The following is a 21264-nucleotide window of genomic DNA, read 5'->3' on the forward strand; positions in this document are numbered from 1 at the left end:
GCCCAAGCTAATGTTAATTGTTATAATATTAATACTAAGACTTGGAGTTGCTCTAGCTCCCAATCCAAGGTGCTGTTTCTAGATTGAATTAATTCTCTCACCTCCCTCTGAGGTCAGTATTATTATCCCCATTTTACACACGGGGAAAGTGAGGATGAGACAGGACATGCAACTTGCACAAGGTCATATGAATCATAGATTCACAGGTGTTAAGGCCAGATGGGACCATTGTCAGGGCCAGCTCCAGGCCCCAGCGCGCCAAGCATGTGCTTGGGGCGGCATGCCGCAGGGGGCACTCTGCCGGTTGCTGGGAGAGCGGCAGGTGGCTCCAGTGGACCTCCCGCAGGCGTGCCTGTGGAGGGTCCCACGGCTCCAGTGGAGCATCCGCAGGCACACCTGCGGGAGATCCACCAGAGCCGCGGGACCAGCAGACCCTCTGCAGGGACGCCTGCAGGAGGTCCACTGGAGCCGTGGGACCGGCGAGCAGCAGAGCGCCCCCTGTGGCATGCCGGCCGTGCTTGGGGCGGGGAAATGGCTAGAGCCGGCTCTGACCATTGTGATCATCGAGTCTGACCTCCTGCATAATGCAGGCCACAGGACTTCCCCGAATAAATTCCTATTCAGCATAGAATGTATCTTTTAGTACAACTTCCAATTTGCAGCAAACATTGCCAGCGATGGAGAATGCCCCATACCCATTCGTCGGTTGTTCCAGTGGTTAATTACCCTCACTGTTATATATGTGCATATTATTCCCAGTTTGAATTTGTCTAGCTTCAACTTTCACACTGATGAGTCTGTCTATGGTAGACCAGGAACAGAATCCAGGTGTCCCGATGGCCTGGCTTGTGCTGTAGTCACCTCTGCTCCTTTCTGCTTCATTGGCCAGATTTTCAAAAGAGCTCAGCATCCCACATGATCATGCCCTTACGTGCCACAGGGTATGTCTTCACCACAGAGTTAGACCAGGTGATTGGCACGGGGGTCTGAGACCTGAGCTAGCCTAGCCCAGTTTGAGCATCCATACTGCAGAGCCATACCTAAGCCACAACCATGTTGCTGCACCATACACTGGTGCTGTACTCACCAAATTGGAGCTGGGCTTGTTTGAAAATCTGGCTCAATAACATTGGACAGAAGCCTTTTGAGTTATTGAGCCCTACTTTCTGCTCAGGGTGGCAGGTTTTAAACAAGAGAGCTTCTGCTGAGATGCAGATAACTGAAGCCAACCAGCAATCCAGTTAAGTGACAGAGGTGCACCCTGGTCATACACAAATATATCATTATATACTGATAAGTCCAACCTGAATTGTGAACCCCAGCACCCTGTGACCTTTGGGAAAGTTCTGATCCAGAGATGGATCAAAATGTTGCATCTCATGCTTGTCACATCTTTTAATTATTTCTATTTCCTAGCTGCTCCGGTGTCAGGAACAGAGATCAAAACAAGCATTTAGGTCTGTTTGTGCTACGAGCAGGGCCGGCTTTAAGCCTATTCCACCAATTCCCCTGAATCTGCCCTTGTGCCTAAGAGGGCCCCACACCCAGTGAGAATCTCTTCCCTGGCTAGAGGTGCCTTTTTAATTTTTACCTACCTGGTGGCGCTTTGGGTCCTCAGTGGCACTGTGGCGGCGGGTCCTTCGCTCACTCCAGGTCTTCGGCGGCGGGTCCTTCAGTGCTGCCGAAGACCTGGAGCGAGTGAAGAACCCGCCACCAAAGTGTCCCTGAAGACTTGGAGCACCACCCGGTGAGTACAAGCCCCACATGGTTTTTTTACATGTGTGGGTTTTTTTGTTTTTTTTTTAGTCATCCCTGCCGGGCCCCGTTGAAACTGTTCCAATTGGACCCTGCACTTCCTAAAGCTGGCCCTGGCTACGAGTTCTCAACCATGCTAAAGAATTAACATGTTTTAAAAGCAGTGTATGTGATTTGGGATTTCACTCTTCCTTCCTTTGAGCCCTGCTAGAGAAGTGAGTTCAAATCCTAAAGAATGGCTGGGGATGGGGAGGGACCTTGAACATGGTTTAAACTGGTTTCATTATGGGGACCAAATAATGAGTGTAAAGATCAAATTCAGACCTGGTGTTAGCAGAATTTGGCCCTAAGAACACTGTGGTGCCTGCCAAGCAATTCCCTCTTCTTGGGCATGAATAGGGGGCATGGCGGGGCCTGACCCCCTTGCAAGCACCCAAGGACTTAACAACAGATTTTTTATTGTCTTATTGGGACTGGCTGGATCAAGGGAAGGCAGTTCTTCCTGCTCAGCAGGCAAGCCCTGTACCATGTTGGATCCTCAGAGTCTGTGCTGCTCAAAAGGTCCTATTTCCCCATGGTTTTTTTCTGCAGAGACATCCTGTTTAAAACCAACCAGACCACTCAGTTTTTGCCAAATGCAGAGTCACTGTCCATAAGAAAAGTATTCACTAACTGGAATTGCTTTGGTGCTAAGGCCCATGTGTTGGAGGGAGTGTGCTGGGAGAGAACAGGTGACCACATTAACAGGAGAAGCCTCTGTGCTTCCCAGAAGGGAGCCCAATCCCTGGGCAGGAGGGAGAAGAATGGGAGGCCGTTAAAGAGAAAGCTGCTCTTTGGGCCTCTTAGGAAGCTCCAACCTCTGGTCATTAGACACAAATGAACAGCTCTCTTCTCCCTCCCTCCCACTTCAGTCAAGGCATTAGTAACAATACAAACTACAAGGACTACAGCTAAAAGGAGACTAGCTACAATCTACAGTCCATCCAGGGTCATTCTCCAATCTGCGTCTGTTTGGTGGAAAGACAGGCCTGCCCCCGAACAGTCAGCTCACCACTATCTTTATCCTGTTGACGAGCAATGGAACTGGATTTTGTTTGATGTGGCCCAACTGAGTAGCTTCTGCACTTGATTCCTTCTCATGTTCACTTGGCAAGCTCTGGCAGAGATCCCAGGGCAGGCACGGTGAAGGAGATGGGGCTGATCTGTAATCATTTGCGAATACTCTAGGTGACCTGGTTGGTGGGATAGTTACTCTATGGCTCTCCTGGGGTTACTGGAATGTTTACTGTATTCATGTGTTGGTTCAGTTTAATAGCAGGACTGTTAGGAAAGTGGCAGGAAGGTAACACAATGACTCCAGATAAGCAACCTCCCAGTAAACAAGGAGGGCACAGAAGGGATAATGCTTGAGCTGTTTTCTGGGAAAATGCAAGGTATAGGCTCCAGTCAAGACTGCTTTTGCCACAGCTGGCTGCCAAAAGACCAAAGGAAAGCTAAAGAGTTTAAAAGTCCAGAGATAAGTCCAGGGATGAGGTAGCTGTCCAAGAGCTGCTCATGGAGAACAGATTGACACCGAGACAGATGCTGCTGGAGGTTCTGAAGAAGCAAAATGTACCTGGCCCACTACTATAGGGTGGTGGGGTTTAGGAGTAAGACTGCTAAGATTGGGTTGACAAAGCTGTCTGGTCACCTGTATGAAACACTGGTCTTGAGCTCCCAAAAGGAAGAACTGCAGGGGCCAAATCCAGTGGGACCTGTAAGTAATCATGGCTGGTACACAGGGTTATTACAGCCCAAAGCCCGATATAAGAGTGGCAGCCAGACCTGTGACTATGGCAGACAGCACAGAACAAAACATCCTCAGAACTTAACAGAGATCCCACTAGCCTTATCCTCGGAAGGAGAGGGGTCTCCTTGAAAACTTTCTTCCACAAAAGAACTCTGAGCTCTTTTGAAAATCTGGCTCTATTGATGATGGAGTGATACAACAGCCAGATGCAGTGACATCACAGCACAAATAGAGCAATGTTACAAAATGATGATGTGACATCAGCCGAGATGACATTTCAGGCACTTTGGATGCCTTGCCTCAACAATCAGGATGGCTATAAATTTTACCAGGGGATTTGGTGCTATAATGGTGGTCACAGGCACCATTTTTAACAGCTGAAATAAGGACCAGTTGGGTTTCACTTATGCTCTACGAAAGTCTTTCTCATCAGATTCAAGCCCTGTGTATTGTTAAATAGCTCCCTTTGAAATCTCTGACCTCTTTTAAACAGCAGCTAGCAGATAACAACTATACTTAGAATGTACACAGCCCTTTCCATGTCAACTCACCTCCCCAATTAATTCACTAATTAGTTAATCATCAGAAATCCCAGGAGGTAGGAAAGTGTCAGCTATACCTTATAGATAGGGAAACTGGGGTACAAAGAGGACACGTGACATGACTTAGGTCACAGAGGAGATTGATGGCAAAGAGAACGGAACCCATAAACCTATATAGTGATGGAGTCCCTGTCATGCAAGGAAACTTTTTTGCCTGGTGTTTCTCTAAAGGTGAACTACAAAGGACAAGTGAAGATTGATTTAAGCACCAATGTCTGTGCTGAATGCCCACATGAAAGAAGCAGCTGGGAGCTTTCAGCAAAAGAAATGAGGTGCAGAGTATTAAAATTATATTTTCCTCCTATGAAATCCTCTTAGCACTTCCTGGTTCACTGAAGATATCGCAGAATGCAACAAATTCCTAAAGACTCACTGCAACTGTGATGTCACAGTATGATGTCCACTGAGACATTATTACTGAGACAGGAAGCAGCAAGAAAATATCAAAGGCAGTGGGGAAGAATTTTCATAGGTTGATTAAAACTGTGCTGGATGGCACAGCCAGCGTGGTTAGAACTTAGACGGGGTATTTGGCATAGAAATCTTGCCTTAGCTCAGCTGTAATTTTTAGCATTTGCCTTAATGGGCCACTAATGCACGATAGGAGACAATACAGTTGGGAGAAAATTAGCAAAACCTTTGTCTGTCTGTGGAATTAAAAAAAAAAAGACAAAAATGTCTTTTCAGTTTGGACAGAAATATTTGCCATTAAAAACCCCACATCTTAAAAAATTAAAAGAACCAAAATCTTAAACAGCCATTGCAACTATAATATCTGAGCCCATGTTTCATTTACAGTGTGTTCAATAATTGCAATTAATTGGATTTATTTTTCCATGCTAGATTCCCAATGGCCTGCTTTATTCCTTTTCCCAGCTTCTTCAATGTTATTTGCAAATCACTCCCTGGGATTTAATTTTAATGGTGGCTTGATTTCAATTTTTCTTTTTCCGGGGTACTTTTCGTTAATTGTAATTGCAAATTTGCCATTAAATATAATAAGTGTAGCCCCATCCTGGCCCTGAAGAAGTTGTTTGCAGCAGAGCTTGATTTGAAACTGCGGGGTGGTTAAGTGAAGCTGATGTGAAACTCCCACCATCCATTGCTCACTTCCTCTAAAGAAATGCAGGTGTTCCCTTTGGGCACACTGAATTGCTTTCCAAAAGAAAATGAACTCCTGGCAAACCCTGGCACAAATTAAGCACTTTAGGCCAGAGTTTTCAAAGTGACTAGTGATTTTGGGGGCCTCCATTTTTGGGTGTCCAACTTGAAACACCTCATAAGGGCCTGATTTCAGAAAGGACTGAGCACACATCCTCTGAAAATCAGGCCCCTCTCAATTGGGACATCTAATAATGGACACACGGCCATACTGATTTGACCAAAACAAGTGTGAGGCAGATCTGGGAATAATATTCAGGTCTCCTGATTCCCTGCCCTGTGTTCACGCTCGCCTCTTGTGAACTGAGTCAAATCAGAGGTGCCTCATATCTGCTTTAATGACTGCACTATGCTTCTTTTCACAGTTAGTGCCCCAACTGCCCTACCATGCGAACAGCAAAAGACATTTTCACTGGGACAGATGAATCACAAAGGTGAGGTGGTTTGTTAGGAATCAGCACTCAAAAGTTTGGATGCTTCTCTGGACATTCCATACCCTGAGATGGAAATCTGAGAGTAGCAGTTTTATGGCTTTTTCCCCTCTTACAGGATTTCAAGATGCTTCTGTTTCTGGTCAGACTGGGAGCACCAAGAGATGAACCTCTTTTTGAGTTACTGTGGCACATATGCTTCTGGTCGGAATGTATACAATAATTAGAAATGGGCTTGACGACAAACTGAACACTGGGAACATTTGGATCTGGATCCAAACACAACAGCTCAGGCTCATCTCTACAAAAGGTGGGAAGAAAAGAAGTTGAGCAAAGTCACTTGAACCTAAGGTTTTAATTCAATCTGAGATTCTGGCAACAGGTTTTTTTGGGGGGGAGGGGGAGGAGGGAAGGGGCAACTGGGATGCAAAGCAAAAGGGGATATCCTTATTTTCCTGTCATTCTGCTCTGCCCACCCTCGGCTTTTAGCATTTGTTGAGATGATGGAGAATGACCCGGCTAGAGAGATACTTTGACATAAAGCATATACTGACCTGGAAAAGGGTTGGGGAGTGTGGGTAAAACTCGCTCTAAGGGGGGAAAAACAACAATAAGCAACATGCAGGAGAAAAGGAAATGCCACTTTCCACACCCAGAAAGCAGCTGTTACAAACCTGACAGCTCCCCCATCCTGCAGCTGGATTGACTAAGACGGTTTCACATACAGAGCATTATGCTACCAACACATCACAGTACATGTTTCCATGGATTGGGATTGGGAGTTGAGGAGAAACCATCTCAATGGCACACAGAACTGAATAATCAATGTCCATACAGCAGGAGGAATAAAAGACCTGCAGTGATGCTATTTGTAGTGGATGGGTCCCATGGCATCTTCCTGCTTCCAAATGGCACTGAGTCACCAGACCGTGGGCCAGCTTAGCGGCATTTCCCGCTTGGACCTAGTCTTTGTCAGAGAAGTGAATTGTTCAGGTAGGCGTGCCGGGTCATCTACGTGGATTTATTGCTGCCATAGAACCTATCTTAATGGACACACCCACAGGGACCTGAGCGCATGGTCATTCGCCATGCTGCAACCTAATTGGTCACACATTCCTTAAGTACCCTCACCTCCCCATGGTGCAATATTTGGGGAAAAGTTTTCACACTCCCATCAACATCTCCTTGTTTATACAGCCTGCTGGGTTGGGGGATTTAGGTATAGATTCTGAAGATTCATCTTTGGTACACTGTTATATCATGATGCTGCTGGCACCATACTTTGCACTTTGAGAGCACTCTCCTTTCCAGGATCTCAAAGCACTTAACGCAGACGTTAAAGAATTAAGACTCACATACCCATTCTGAGGGGGCAGATTATCCCCACTTTACAGATTGTGCCCAGATGCATTGAGAGGGGAAATGATTTGCCCATGGTCACACAGTGAATCAGTGGCATAGCCAGGAACAGAACTGGACCCTGCCGGACACATGTTCTGACCAGTAGACCATTCTCCCTCCATTATATTGAATGGAATTTGTTCTGGCCAATTCTGATTGCTCGATGGTATGTGTCACCCAAATGGTGAATATAAGGACTGAACCAGCTAGAGGAGTTCCCAGTCCCCACTGATGCCAGGCGTGTGAGTGTGTGAACATACCATAGATCCTGATAGAGTTGAGAAGCAGCAGCTCCTCTAGATGAGCTAATAGACACTGTCTCTGTCTGACTGAACCTGTGGGAGCTGCACTAAGATCATCGCTGATGGAAGTTGTATTTGGCAGGTTATACAGGTAGTCAACCATTATTCACTTCTAAGCTGAACTTCAGCTATTCAGAGACGGGTGCTCTTTCTAAAACACCCTGTGCTCATATAAACTGGTCTCTGAATAGCTGAAGGTTCTCCAAGCCAATCAGGATGTAACAGGTCAATTACATCCCAGTGAAAGTGACAGATCTCTTGCATTAACAGTCCCAGCAGAAGTGTCTGAATCCACAGCAGGAACTGGGGAGATTGCCTCTTGTTTGGAAAACACACAGCTAGGCTGGGTCTCTGTTTATGTAGCAACAGGGGATTCTTGTTCTGTGAAAACAGGTTATTGTGCTGACATGATTTCCGTGTTATTTAGTTAGTTAAATAATAAATCAGACCCGTTTCCTTCTTGTCCTGTAGATGGCAAGAGATTGCGCATTGCAAGCAGTTAGAGTGCAACAGCCTCATTATCACACTCTTTTCTATTAAATGACTAGCTCTCCATTTCCCTTGCCTGCTGAGCCTTTCTACTCCACCAAAAGTGTAATAGCTGCTTCTCAGCCTCACCCCACCCCATTATCACCATAAGAACTTTACCTCAGCACATTATTCTCCCTGCTTTTGCAGCTCCAGATACAATGCAGTGTTTTCAGGGAGGTTGTTGGGTGAAGTGCATGGTATTAACTGTGCTATTCAGTTACAAGGATATATCCCAAACTCCATCTGCTAGAAGAGCACCACTGATTATCTGAAACTAATGTGTGCATCAAATAAGGTATGGGCTAGCAGGTGAGATAAGATACGCACATGTGAAAAAGTGTGTGTGTATGAGCCTGTGTATGTCCATGCATAAAACTGGGGCACTGATAGATAATGACATTTTGGAAACATGCTCTGATTCTTCTAAGAAATGTGCTCATAGCTGGAAATCTGCTGTGTCTGATTAACATGATAACCTATACCTGAAATTTCTTGGGGATTCTGTGGTCAGGACCTGCCTTCTGCTGTTTCTAACTGAAACATGCGTTTCCAGCTGCCTCTCCTTCTCCAAATCTACTCATTCAAGGGTGCAAACAGGAGAGGGGACAGGACCACTGTGGTGACTGTCCCACTGTAAATCAGACTATACAACCAGCAGGAGAGCAAGGTGCTGCCAGTGCCTATGGATTCCTGCTTTATCCCCATCAGTGGGCTAGACCTTAAGAAGGTGCAGATTATGATTTGCACCAGCTGAGGGTCTAGTCCAGGGTGTGAGGCGACAACTTCCATTTTGTTTCCATAATGCCTTGGAATGTCTTTGAAAGAATGATGTGCATGCATATGTATGTGTGCAAACCTGTGTGTATGCGTGTGTTTGTGTACATTGGTGGGCACACCTGTGTGTGTATGTGTGCCTACATACCTTTATGTGTGTTCAGGTGTGGATACACATCTTGTGTATGTATGCCTGTGCGTGCCTGTAGAATGGACTTAGCTATAACTATAGTCTTGCTCAGACACTTTCCCAAAGCACTCTGTTAATTCAGGAGATGGAAGGAAAACAAAATCTTTCCTGCACAGTGTAAACAGGAAAAATGTTCCTGACACTGATTCTCCATCACCAGATTCTGTGATGATACCACTTGTACCTCTCTGATCATTTTCACAGAAATCCTTTCTATCCCAGACACAGAGGGACAGGATGTGTTTTGTTCTTCTCTTGGAGTTCATCACATTCTTTGCTGTAAACTCAGTCTCCTTTTTCTCTCTCTTGGCTCTTGTTTCATTTCATGGGATAAATCCTTCTGTCTCTGAAAGACTCCAGGAGTAAGGGGCATAAATCTCTCTGTCCATAGCAGACAATGATGCTTCCAGAACCCTTGTACCAGGTCACTCTTTATCTATTCATCTCTCTTTTTTTTAATGTAGCATCTCTCATTACAGTACCTAAATCTAAGGAACTCAGCACTCTCTGACTTTATGGTACCTGGTATTTCCTGGAACATCCCCCTCTTTTCCCTCTCACTAGACTGTACTGTCAAATAATTTTGTGGGTCCCTTTTACCCCTCTGCCATAGGCAAAGTTACATGTATCTTAGCACTACCCTATTGTGCTATTTCTGTCTCACCAGCTGTCTGTCATTTTTCAACCACTACAGAACCTTCAGGCACCATCACTCCATCTGCCTCTCAAAAGAGACGTTGTCCTAGAGTGAGTTTATTCTCTATTAAAAATATATAAAATCTTTCTCTGCTATTTCAATCAGTCTGATTCCAGAGAAGAAAATCACTCAAAAGCTGTAGCTTGAAAACCTTACATTTGTTCACGCCTGGGCATGGGACTGAGAATGTTCAGTGGCTGCTGTTCCAGTTGCTATGTGATCTGTAAAGGATTTTTTAAAAAAAAGTGGGGTTGTGTTCTTTGCTTCCATATGATGGATGCTTAATCTTTTATTATTATTATTTTTTACTTCCCCAGCCCTCTTAAGAATGGCAATTCTGGTCTCCTCATGCTTTGATTCTCATCTCTCCCACCTTAACTGAAAGTTGGGGAAGGATTTGTAGAAGTGTTAACAAATAATTTTCAAGAAGACTCCTTCTCCTAAATTAGTCACTGAAGTTATTATATAGGTGTTTAGTAAACAAACAGTTACAAGGAGTCTAACAAAAAAATCTCTTCCCCTCTCAGCTGCTCTCTTGGCTCTCGTATTGTCTTTGTGTCACAATTTCTCCAGTCCTCAGAGAGTTTTCTAGCCTAGACAGGACCTGAATTTCTAATGTAAAAAAACCCCACCAAAACAAACCAATAAACAACCCCCAAGAAGTTTTAAAAATGCAGGCCCTCTTTATAAATCATGAAAAAACCAAAAGATGGCACAAACTCAATGTATGTCCTCTCTGCAGGTTATCTTTAATGGTTTCCATGTTTTCCCTGATATGGTAGATGACATCACTAACAAGCTTATTCAGGGAATGCAGCTATCTGATTGGGCTCTGAGAACTCGGACTCCTGGGATCTATTCCCAGCTATGCCTGTGACTATGTGACCTTTGGTAAGCCCCTTCCCCAATTTGTCCCTCAGTTTTCCCTCAGGTGCTAATATGGCTCATCCATCTCCCAGCAGCTTGTGAGGTTAAAATATTCACTGTCTGTAAATGCTTTGAGATCCTCAGAAGCAAGATGTGATAGGCATGCAAAGTGCTTCTATTTTTCTGTATGAGTTCTGATCTTAGATTTTGTTTCAATTAAGCATTACAGTTCATCTGCAGAAGGGCAGCCATGAGTGAGGGGAAAACTTATTTTGTCACATTTAGAATTTAGCCCCAAATCATGGGTTCTACTTTTAGCATTGTTAGTAGTAACAGTACTGAGAACAAAACTTGTAGCATTTGAGGTTCATGTTCCAGGCTACAGCCCTGAGATTTTTATTTGAATCCCCTGGCAGTCCCCCAAGAGTAGGGCAAAAAAGACTTTCAGAGTAGAAACTTACCTTGTTTGTGTACCACAAGTTTCCATTTAGTCAAAGATATGCTAATCTCTTATTACCGTTGGAACCAGTGGTTTACATGAAGTGTTCCATGGAATGCACTTTAATTTTGCAAAACTTCAAATTAAAATATAAAAAATCCAGTTGTCTTGTGAATGCAAAAATGCCAGCGGGTTCTCCCATCCCTGCTACATCAATTTTTTTTTCATTTAAAAACTATTTCGCTTATCTTTTGATCAGGCTGGCTCCAGAAAGCATAAACAAACCTATCACTCAAAGTGAGACTCCCTTATAGACCTTATCTCCCACCCTGCCTAGAGAGATCACAACTCTATACACCCTAATACAAACCTGTATTTCCAGAGGAAGGAAGGGCTCATTTATTTATTACCTGAGGTACAGTATTCATATCAAGAACTAGATTTCAAATACTCCAAAGTTTGGATGGGGTGAGGTGTTGAATTCAGATCCAGGCTTGATCTATTATAGACCAGGTGGGGACCAGCTGTAAAGTTTGGATTCTGTAAGCCCTCAAGGGCTTGTGGGGTTTGGGTCTGAACCCCTCTAGTTTTGTGACCCAAGCTTGTGGCTGTTGAGATCTATGGCAATACCTTCATCGACTTCAAAGACAACAGGATCAAAATCTGGGAGTTTGATTTCATATTTCCTTTAACCTGCTCTATATTTCCCTACATTCTAATCATCCCACTATCAGTGTAAGACCTTCATTTTCCCACACGTGGTTCTTGCAAAATGTAGCATGTCTCTTCAAATAATTCTGGTCTCTGTTTCTCATATAATCACTCTTGGCTATCTTGCATCACTTCCTTCTATTTTCAGATCCATTTCTTCTCTTTTCTCTGGCTCTCCCCTCCCCAGGCTCACTGGCTACTTCTCTCCATCTCTTTCAATGTTTGACATTTTTCAGCCTCCATGGAACTTTCAGGCCCCAATATTCCATCTCTCTCTTAAAGGGGCTGTCACTCTGCTCCCTGCTTAACAATATATATTTTCGTTTTACCAGACTGCAGCAAAGACATTACTCAAAGGATCAAGGGGGGCTTGAACATAACCTTTTACTCACGGTGTTTGTGTTTGCTGTTGGAGTTTGGCAGGCTAATGTCTTCCAAGTACCTGAATTCAGGGCCCCTCTTCTAAAGCACACTTACTGTAGTGTAAAGGTACAGGCTGACCTTTGTGAAAGCCGCCTCGAATCCCCCTCCCCACTTCAATACTTACTGTAAAGGTATAGGCTGGCATTTGTGACTCCCAGCTTGTTGGCAGCCACACAGGTGTAGTTGCCATAATGTTCTTCAGTGACATTGGCCACCATCAGGAGGGACTGGCTCCCCATGCTCTTGATCTCCAGGCCATTGGCACTGTTTATCCTGAGAAGCAAAGAAAAGAGATGTACAGTGCACTAACAAGTAGTCCCCATCAGACAGGGCCGCCCAGAGGATTCAGGGGGCCTGGGGCAAAGCAATTTTGGGGGCCCCTTCCATAAAAAAAATTTGCAATACTATAGAATACTGTATTCTCATGGGGGCCCCTGTGGGGCCCTGGGAAAAATAAACATTTAAAAACCTTCCGTATCTCAGCACAAACACAGTTTTGAGAAAACTTCTTTTCAAATCACCTTTACAAGCTATCACTGGTTCTCAGCATCAGCTAGTGCTAAAAGGCACTAAAGCTCATTAAAAGGGTTGGATAAATATTTTCTGTCAAAACTTTTTCTGGATCAAAAACTAGGGGTTTTTAAAAAGCAGAAAAAAATCACAGACAATGTCTGCTTTCCTTCAAAATTTGTTGCATTTTTTTTAGTTGAAAAGCTGAAATTTGTCTGCCAAAATCTGAACATGATTTGGGGTTTCAAAAGTGTGTGGCCAAATATTTGCTGCTTGCTGTGTTTGATTTGTTTAAAGAAACAATACAAAAATTCTGCTTACAAAAAATCTAAAACTTTTGAACCACCTCAGCTTGTGACCAAATGCCTGAGCCCATCCAGTCAGAGATTTTTACAGGTTTCTGATACTCTTCTGGCTTCCTTGACTCATATCTGTCTCCATAACTTTGGGTTCATTTAGGTTAGAACATAAGAACATACCGACAGTGGCCAATGCCAAGTACCCCAGAGGGCGTGAACCTAACAGGTAATGATCAAGTGATCTCTCTCCTGCCATCCATTTCCACCCTCTGACAAACAGAGACTAGGGACACCATTCCTTACCCATCCAAACTAATAGCCATTAATGGACTTAACCAGCATGCATTTATCTGTTTCCAAGAGACTGGCTCCATGTGGTCCCTCACAAACAGACAGACCCCCAAATGCCCACGATCAAACCCCCCATTCCCCATCCCCTGACCACCACCCTAGAACCTCTGCCCCCTCCCTGTCCCCTGACTGTCCCCGGGACTCCCTGCCTCTTATCCAACCACCCCGGTCCCTTGTTGAGCTGTGTGGAGAAGGAAATTCTATTTTGCAGAGGATTTCAATAGAGAGGATGGAGCCCTAGATTCTTAGCCAGTCTGGCAGGTGGGTTGTTAGGAAAGCAGGTGACCTGATAGAAAACCAGTCAGGTTTAACTGAAACCAAAGCAACTCCACAAAATACTTGTATTTCAACAAATGCTAAACTTCAAAGAAACACTTCACCAGAATATTTCTGACCAGCTCTAGGTCCTACGAATGGGTGGGCTGCTGTGTTTAAACTCCAAATGCTTGGTCCAATCTGCTTCATTCCACAAGCAAAGTATTTGATCTTGAAAAGTATTTTATGAGCCCCAGGGCTGAGTCATCTCTGGCAGTGATGCTTTATCACATGCAGAAAGAGAGTAAATGTCTGCAGTGGCAGGGAAAAACACCTCAGCTTTGTTTTGGATTTGGAATATTAACAAAGAGCCCCCAGAAAGAAAGCATGATTTTGTGGTTAAGGAGCTGGTTTGGAGTTTGCGCGATGTGTGCTCAATACTGGCTGTCACAGACTTTCTATCTCACCTGAGGCAAGTCATTTTATAGCCCAGGCCTCAGTTCCCCATCTCTAAAATAGAAATAAATCTTTCTCTGTTGGTCTTGTCCATTCAGATAAGAAGTGCTGTGGGGCAGGGTGTCTGTAGAGTGCCTAGCATCATGGGGCTGTGATTTTACCTGAGCTCTCTAGGTTTTGTTGCAGCATTAATAATCCTCCAAGAATGCACTCCTGCACACCAGCTGGCTCTGGATCTCAAGAGATGAAAAGGCAAGTCCAGAAACCTCCATGGCTATCTAGTCCCTATATCTTTTCATACCAAATTTCAAGGCAGAGAAATTCTATTAACACCCTCATTAAAACCTTGATTGTGATGGAAACACTGACTGGGCATTAGCTACATTGGTGCAAACCTCAACAATGTAACTATAGTACAGAGGTAAAAGGACTCTTCAGTCCCCGGGACTCCCTGCCCATTATCAAACTCCCCCAGATCCCTGCCACTTACCCCCTCTCTCAGAGCTTCAGCACGCGTGTCCAGGCCGAGCGGCGGGAGCTCTGGTCCTGCTGGAGCTCACAGCCCCACCCCCTTACCACGCGGCTCTGAGCAGGGAGGAGCTCAGGCCCCACCTGAGGCACGCGGCTGCAGCGCTGTCAGGGATGCTCCTGGACGCGCGCTGAGGTGCCGGGGGGATGGCAGGGGCGGGGGGTAGCCTCCGCCCTTCTCGTAGGGGCCACTGTGGGGCCCGGGGCAAATTGCCACACTTGCCCCCCCCCGAGTGGAAAAGAATGAGTCAAAAGAAGAGATGCTACACCCAGCTGACATCCTTGGGTGCAAATACTGCATTTATTATGTGCTTCCCTGGAATAAAGGGGAGGGGCACTGCCAATGATCAAAGCCAATTTCAAGCAGGAGTTTATTGGACTGAGATAAAAGGTTTTTTAGAACGTTAGCTGGCATGTTGTAATGAACATGTTTTAAAATGCCAGTGTAGACAAGGCAAGCTGAACTTTAGCATGTGCTAAGTGGTTGAGTTGAAACCCATTATAGCAAAACTCCTCTTTTAACAAATGCTCAGGTGTAAAGGGTGACCCAAGGCAGAGGGAATATTTGGGTGTCATTCCCCTGGCTGTTATTTATTTTCTCTTTCCCATGCTGACAGAGAACTGCAGTGGCTCAGGGCCGGGAAAGCTAGATCCAACCAATGGACCAAATTTGGTGATGAATCCTGGTCACATGTGACCAGAGGCACATTGCACATGCGCTAAGAAGGAGGTCATACTGGTGCAGAGAATGTTACATATAAACAACCTCTTCCCTCAGAGTTCAGGGAGCCAAGTCCTAATGACCTTGGTTGGAATTTGGCCACAGCACTAGAACTAATACACTCTACTCTTGTGAAAAGGTCATGAGTTCTTTAATGAACATAGATGGTCAATAGATTATCAGAAAGATGGCACCTGTGGTGCCTTAATCCCACACCAGCATGCTGGTGCAGTATTGATGCAAAGGCAAGAGCACCATCTACTGAATCACCCACAGCACTTCTTTCAGCACACACAGTTTACAAGCAGGGTTTTACTCAAGTCCTGACCAGGCCTGCCCTGCTTACCTTGTATGAAGGAATGAGATAAGAGAGGATCTTGAGCTTATATAGCTTGTGGAGGATTTTTTGTATGGCATTAGGGGGCTTAGTGGGGAATCTACTAAACATTTGAAGGAGGCAGAATAAGGAAGAAGATAGACAATATGTTTACCTGGTGTCATCTCTGTACCACTCAAAATCAGGCGTGGGCACTGCCGATGCCTCACACTTGAGTAAGGCTTGCCGTCCCGTGGCAGCTTCATTGCTCTTCGATTCAGTGATAGTGGGAGGGTCTGCAGAAAAGAAGCACATGCTCATTTCCCAATCTTTCAGGTGCAGAGAAGGAATGAATTTATTTTGGGGTTGGCTGGCAAACAGAGGCCTTTTGGTGGGTGGAGACCCACAGATACCAGTTATGTCAAAACAGATGCACAATCTCTTTCCTGACATGTTCATGCAGGGATTTAAGGATATTATATGATGTCTGGTAATGCGACACATATTGATAAGTATTTGTAAACGGGAACTTGCTATGAAGGGCTGTGGGGTTCACTTAAGTAATTTAACTGGTGGGAAAAAGGACCTCACAAGGGAGATTTTTTAAAAAATATCCTGCTTGTATTTTTCTGCTCCAGCAGTATATTTCTCTGCCATGTGCAGTGAGACAAACCATTTCCAGTCCATTGGACCCAGTGCATGAGATGAGTCATGAAATGAACAAATATCTTTCTATGGCCCTGAAAGCTATACTGCTAGGCTAGCCGCGGCTCTAAATGTTCCGTACTTGTTCTCTGCCAAAGAGCCGAATCCCTCACTTTCAGCATTCTTCATATTAGCCACGCTCTGCGGTTCTTTAAGAAAAACATTCCAGGCAGGTTGACAGCCCATTCTTTTGGCTCTAATCCTGATTTGCCATGTTTCCAACTGAGGCGTAACTAGCCAACCAATCCTGATCACTGAACAAAGAGCAGGCCCCTCACTAAGACGTAATCATGAGAAAAGATGCGGAGACCTAAGTATGTCCTGAATAGGTCCCTATATTATTCTTATATTATACTTCACAAACAATTGCCCTGTATTTGTTAAATGCATTGGGAGCGGAATCATGAGAGTGGGTTCTGTTCTGGGTTCTGCTCCCAGCTAGTTCCTTCCCTGTGATGCAGTTTTCATATCTGTAAAATGGAGATAATTATAATGACCCACCTCAGAGGGGGCATCATTACGTGAGGCATAATTCATTAATATTTGTAAAGTGCTTTGAGATCTGCCGATGGAAGGGGTTAGTGAAGAGGAACATAAAGGATTACTGTACTTCACTGAATATGTGTCCACCTTTAAAAGCACTAAGGTGTTGCACAAAAACTAATGTAATGGCTCAGGTGCTAAAAGCCAGCACCAGAACTCTCCTACCATCACTGTTGGCATATCCTGGGGTCAATGGGCAAAGAGAAAAGACAAGAAGTAAATTTAGTAAACAGCCACAGGACAGGGATAATAGGGCACCATTATAGCGAGTTCTGTAATGTACTGCCTTCCTGGGTACCCAGGAGTGAGCAATGCCATCCTCTGGTGGCTGGGTCCACAGAGAGGCTATGGTATCTACTGCTAGTATCAGCCCTCTTTTAGCTTACATGAAAGAGGGCAGTGCTTTTGGAGTTGCAGGACAAGGATTCTAAGCCCGGCTCCCCAAGTGAGTGTGTAATTTATAGACTAAATTATGGCTATCTGCTCCATAGCACATAGATTTGTCACAGCTCCCCAGCCAGTCCTATCGCTAAGAAAGCCTTGCTTCTGCCAGCATGATGCAGATTGAACTCTGGGACAGAAATACAGACAACTCAGCAGATCTCAGTTGCTCTCCTGAAACCCAGGACAGAAGGTCATCCTACCAGTACTTCAGACTTGGATTATTGATATTATTGGTGCAAATAGCACTTGCCTAAAAATAGCAACTTTCCAAGAAATATAACCCCCAAGAAGAAAGTTTTCATCAGCCAGCACAGCAACTCTCCCCCCAGGATTGGAGGCAGATACTAAACATTGCACCAATCCCATGCAACTCCCAATAATATCAACAGCAAGTCTTACTATCTTTTAAGGAGTCCAGCACTGTTGTGTTTGAGCATGGTATTGTGTGTGCAGTGGATCCATAGTGTGGACTGGGAAAGAGAATTTTGTCCTGAATCATATTGACTAGAAATTGCCAGCTGGTTCAGGTAAATTCATGATGGGCCTGAGTCGCAAAAGTAGGATCCATATCTAACCTTATAGATTCATAGATTCATAGACTCTAGGACTGGAAGGGACCTCGAGAGGTCATCGAGTCCAGTCCCCTGCCCTCATGGCAGGACCAAATATTGTCTAGACCATTCCTAATAGACATTTATCTAACCTACTCTTAAATATCTCCAGAGATGGAGATTCCACAACTTCCCTAGGCAATCTATTCCAGTGTTTAACTACCCTGACAGTTAGGAACTTTTTCCTAATGTCCAACCTTCCCATAAGTTTGAGGTGTTTGCACCTTGGGTTTTGGTTCGGCCCCTTTATACAGCCAGATCCAGATTCAAAGTTTGGAGGCAGTTAGATCCAGGGATTTTGATTCAGGCCCATCCCTAAATAAAATAAGAACTGATCTGAAACATCAATCAAAATGGGAGATAAACAAGAGCATTTTTTGAGGTTCAAAGATTGTTTTTTCCTTTTGGTTATGGTTTGAATTGCCCTTGCTCCCTGCACTTTCAGGTTCTGTAGGGGCATAGAAGAGTCAGCATCCTGTGAGGAGGATTCTTCCCATGGCATTTCCAACCTCAGATGAAATGGAAATCTCTACAAGAAAAGTCTATTCTTGGGAGATTTCTGGCCTGACCTGAAGACTCAAGACCTGTGGATAAGAATCCATGCTTTTGGATAATTATCCAAATAACTCCTGGAGGCTTTTGGAGGTTTGGCCATCACTTAAGAGCAGGTTTTCATAAGATTCCTCTTTCTAAAACTGACAGCTCTCTTGATGTTGTTGGGGCTGCTTGTGCTTATGATAATGTTATGAAGCCCCGAAGCTTTGATCAAACTACAACCCCTGCTGCTTTGATCTCTCACACAATAGAAGGTAAACGTTTTCTGCACACATGAAGAGTGAGTGTTTAGGTGGTAATCTCATTATGATTTATGCTATTTAATAGAAAAGGGCACTTCATTTTAGAAATCAGAGGTGGGGATGGCAAGCCAGGACAATAAGAGAAGATAAGACCCATAATGTCACATGCATTTGCATGCAGATATGGGCACTCAGAGAAAATGATTATAATATATCACATATACTTATGGTGATGCCTTTCCAATACCTTGTCCCCGACACTCTCCCTTCCTGCCTCCCCCACCCCATCCTGTTCAGGCCACACATTTAGTCCGGTCCCACTACTCTGTGTTTATGAAGATTGTGGTGAATCAGAAAAGGTGCTTCCTGGATATAAATTCAGGCTGGCTTGGGAAAGTTCATTTTGCAGATAATTAAGGAATTCTAGCCTGTATAGGAAGGGATTCTATTCTCGCCACTTAGCAGGGATGTCAATATTATTTTTGCATCAGCTGGGATACTTAGGGACCCTTGGCTGGCCTGGCTGAGGAAGCCATACTCTGATTACAAGGTTGACACATGGTGATTTAACTGTTTGGCCCAGTCATGCCAGAACTGTAAGCTCCTTGGGGCAGGGGCTGTCATTTTGTTCTGTTTATACAGTGCTAATCACAAAGGGCCCTTGGTCTGTGACTGCAGCTCCAAGGTACCACTATAACAACAACAACAACAGAATGATGTGTGGGTAGGCTTTGTTTGGCCTGGTCTCAGTTAGGCTGAGGTAAACTGCCTTGCATCGACCTAGCTGTGCATGTTTCTACATTCAAATTTGTCTCCAGCCAAAGTGGGCGCCACGTTACAGTGATGCAGTGACCCCACCTTCCCATAAGGTGCAGAGCCATTGTTGACCTACTGCGGTCAACACAATGCTAGTGTAGACACTGCATGACCTATGTGGACTGTACCAGTCCTCCAGGAACTGTCCCACAATGCCTGACACTGACTGCTCCAGTCTCAGTTGTGAACTCCATGGGTCACAGAGACTGGGAGCCACCCCTCCTCTAAAAACCCTGTGTATTTTTGAAATGTCCTTTCCTGACTGCTCAGCTTAGTGAGCACACCTAACAGCTCTCCCTTGTTGTGTGCAATCACCCAATCGACCACCTTGATTTTCAACACGTCTTGGAGCACTGGAGAAGTTCCAGAAGACTGTATGAAAGCTAATATTATGCAGTTTTTAAAAGGGTAAACTGGATGACCTGAGTAATTATAGGCTTGTCATCCTCACATTGATTCCAGGCAAGATAATGGAATGATTGATATGAGACTTGATTAATAAAGAACTTAAAGGAGGGTAATGTAATTAACGCAAATCAACATGGATTTATGTAAAATAAATCCTGTCAAACTAACTTGAAATTTTTTTGGTTGAGATTACAAATTTGGTTGATAAAGGTGACAGTGTTGACATAATATACATAGACTTCAGTAACACATTTCACTTTCTATCACACATTTTGATTACAAAATTAGAATATAACATTAACATGGCACACATTAAATAGACTAAAACCTGGCTAACTGATAGGTCTCTAAATGTAACAGTAAATAAGGAATGGGTCTGTTTTGAGCGGGGTCCCGCAGGGATCAATTCTTGGCCCTACGCTATTTCACATTTTTATCAAAGACCTGGAAAGAAACAAAATTATCACCAATAAAGTTAGCAGTTGACACAAAAATTCGAGGAATGCTAAATAACAAAGAGAACAGGTTACTGATTCAGAGTGATCTGGATTGCTTAGTAAAATGTATGCATGCAAATATATGCAGGCAATATGTGATTTAATATGGCTAAATGTAAATGTATATATCTAGGAACAAAGAATGTAGGTCATACTTATAGGATGAGGGACTCCGTCTTGGGCAGCCATAAGTCCGAAAAAGATTTAGGGGTAGTGGTGGATAATCAGCTGAATATGATGCTGTGACCAAAAGAGCTTATGCAATCCTTGGATGCATAAACAGGGGAATCTTGATTAGGAATAGAGGTCACTTTACCTCTGCATTTGGCAGTGGCGTGACTGCTGCTGGAATACCATGTCCAGTTCTGCTGACCACAGTTCAAGAAGGATGCTGATAAATTGGAGAGGATTCAGCGAAGAGGCATAAGTAAGGATTAGAAAACATCCCATATAGTGATAGATGCAAGGAGTTCAACCTATTTAGCTTAACAAAGAGATTGTTAAGACGTGTCTTGATTACAGTACCTACATGCAGAACAAATATTTAATAATGGGGCCTTCAATCTAGCAGAGATGGGTATAATATGATCCAATGGCTGAAAGTAGAAGCTAGACAGGACTGAATTCAGACTGGAAATAAGGTGTACATTTTAATGGTGAGAGTAATTAGCCATTGGAACAATTTACCAAGGGTTGTGGTGGATTCGCCAATTTTTAAATCAAGGCTCTGTGAATTATTCTGGAGAAGTTCTATGGTCTGTATTATGCAGGAAGTCAGACTAGATGATCATAATGATACCTTCTGGCCTTAGAATCTATGCCAGCTATATGCTCCAAATGCACTCCTACCTAAGGTAGACAGAAAGTATTGGATTCTTGGGGCTGTGGGGAGAAAAGGCTGTTCAGGCATGGCTACAGAACAGTTGTAGAAACA

The 21264-nt window shown here is 44.1% G+C and overlaps 1 protein-coding gene across 7 annotated transcripts in view; it reads right to left on the minus strand.

The window, feature by feature from the left end:
- The window catches only part of LSAMP (limbic system associated membrane protein), a 1474250-nt gene that overhangs the window by 45200 nt on the left and 1407786 nt on the right, over positions 1-21264 (minus strand). For 4 of the 7 annotated variants that reach the window (XM_030533393.1, XM_030533387.1, XM_030533361.1 and 1 more), the window contains 3 exons: positions 15685-15805; positions 12198-12346; positions 6293-6328 (listed from right to left, as the gene is read on the minus strand). In XM_030533393.1, coding sequence (XP_030389253.1) covers positions 6293-6328; positions 12198-12346; positions 15685-15805 — 306 coding nt within the window. The remainder of the gene's footprint in view (positions 1-6292; positions 6329-12197; positions 12347-15684; positions 15806-21264) is intronic. The other 3 variants (XM_030533410.1, XM_030533371.1, XM_030533402.1) reach the window with 1 other exon arrangement.

This window comes from Gopherus evgoodei, chromosome 1, assembly GCF_007399415.2.
Source record: "Gopherus evgoodei ecotype Sinaloan lineage chromosome 1, rGopEvg1_v1.p, whole genome shotgun sequence".
Lineage (NCBI taxonomy): Eukaryota > Metazoa > Chordata > Testudines > Testudinidae > Gopherus > Gopherus evgoodei.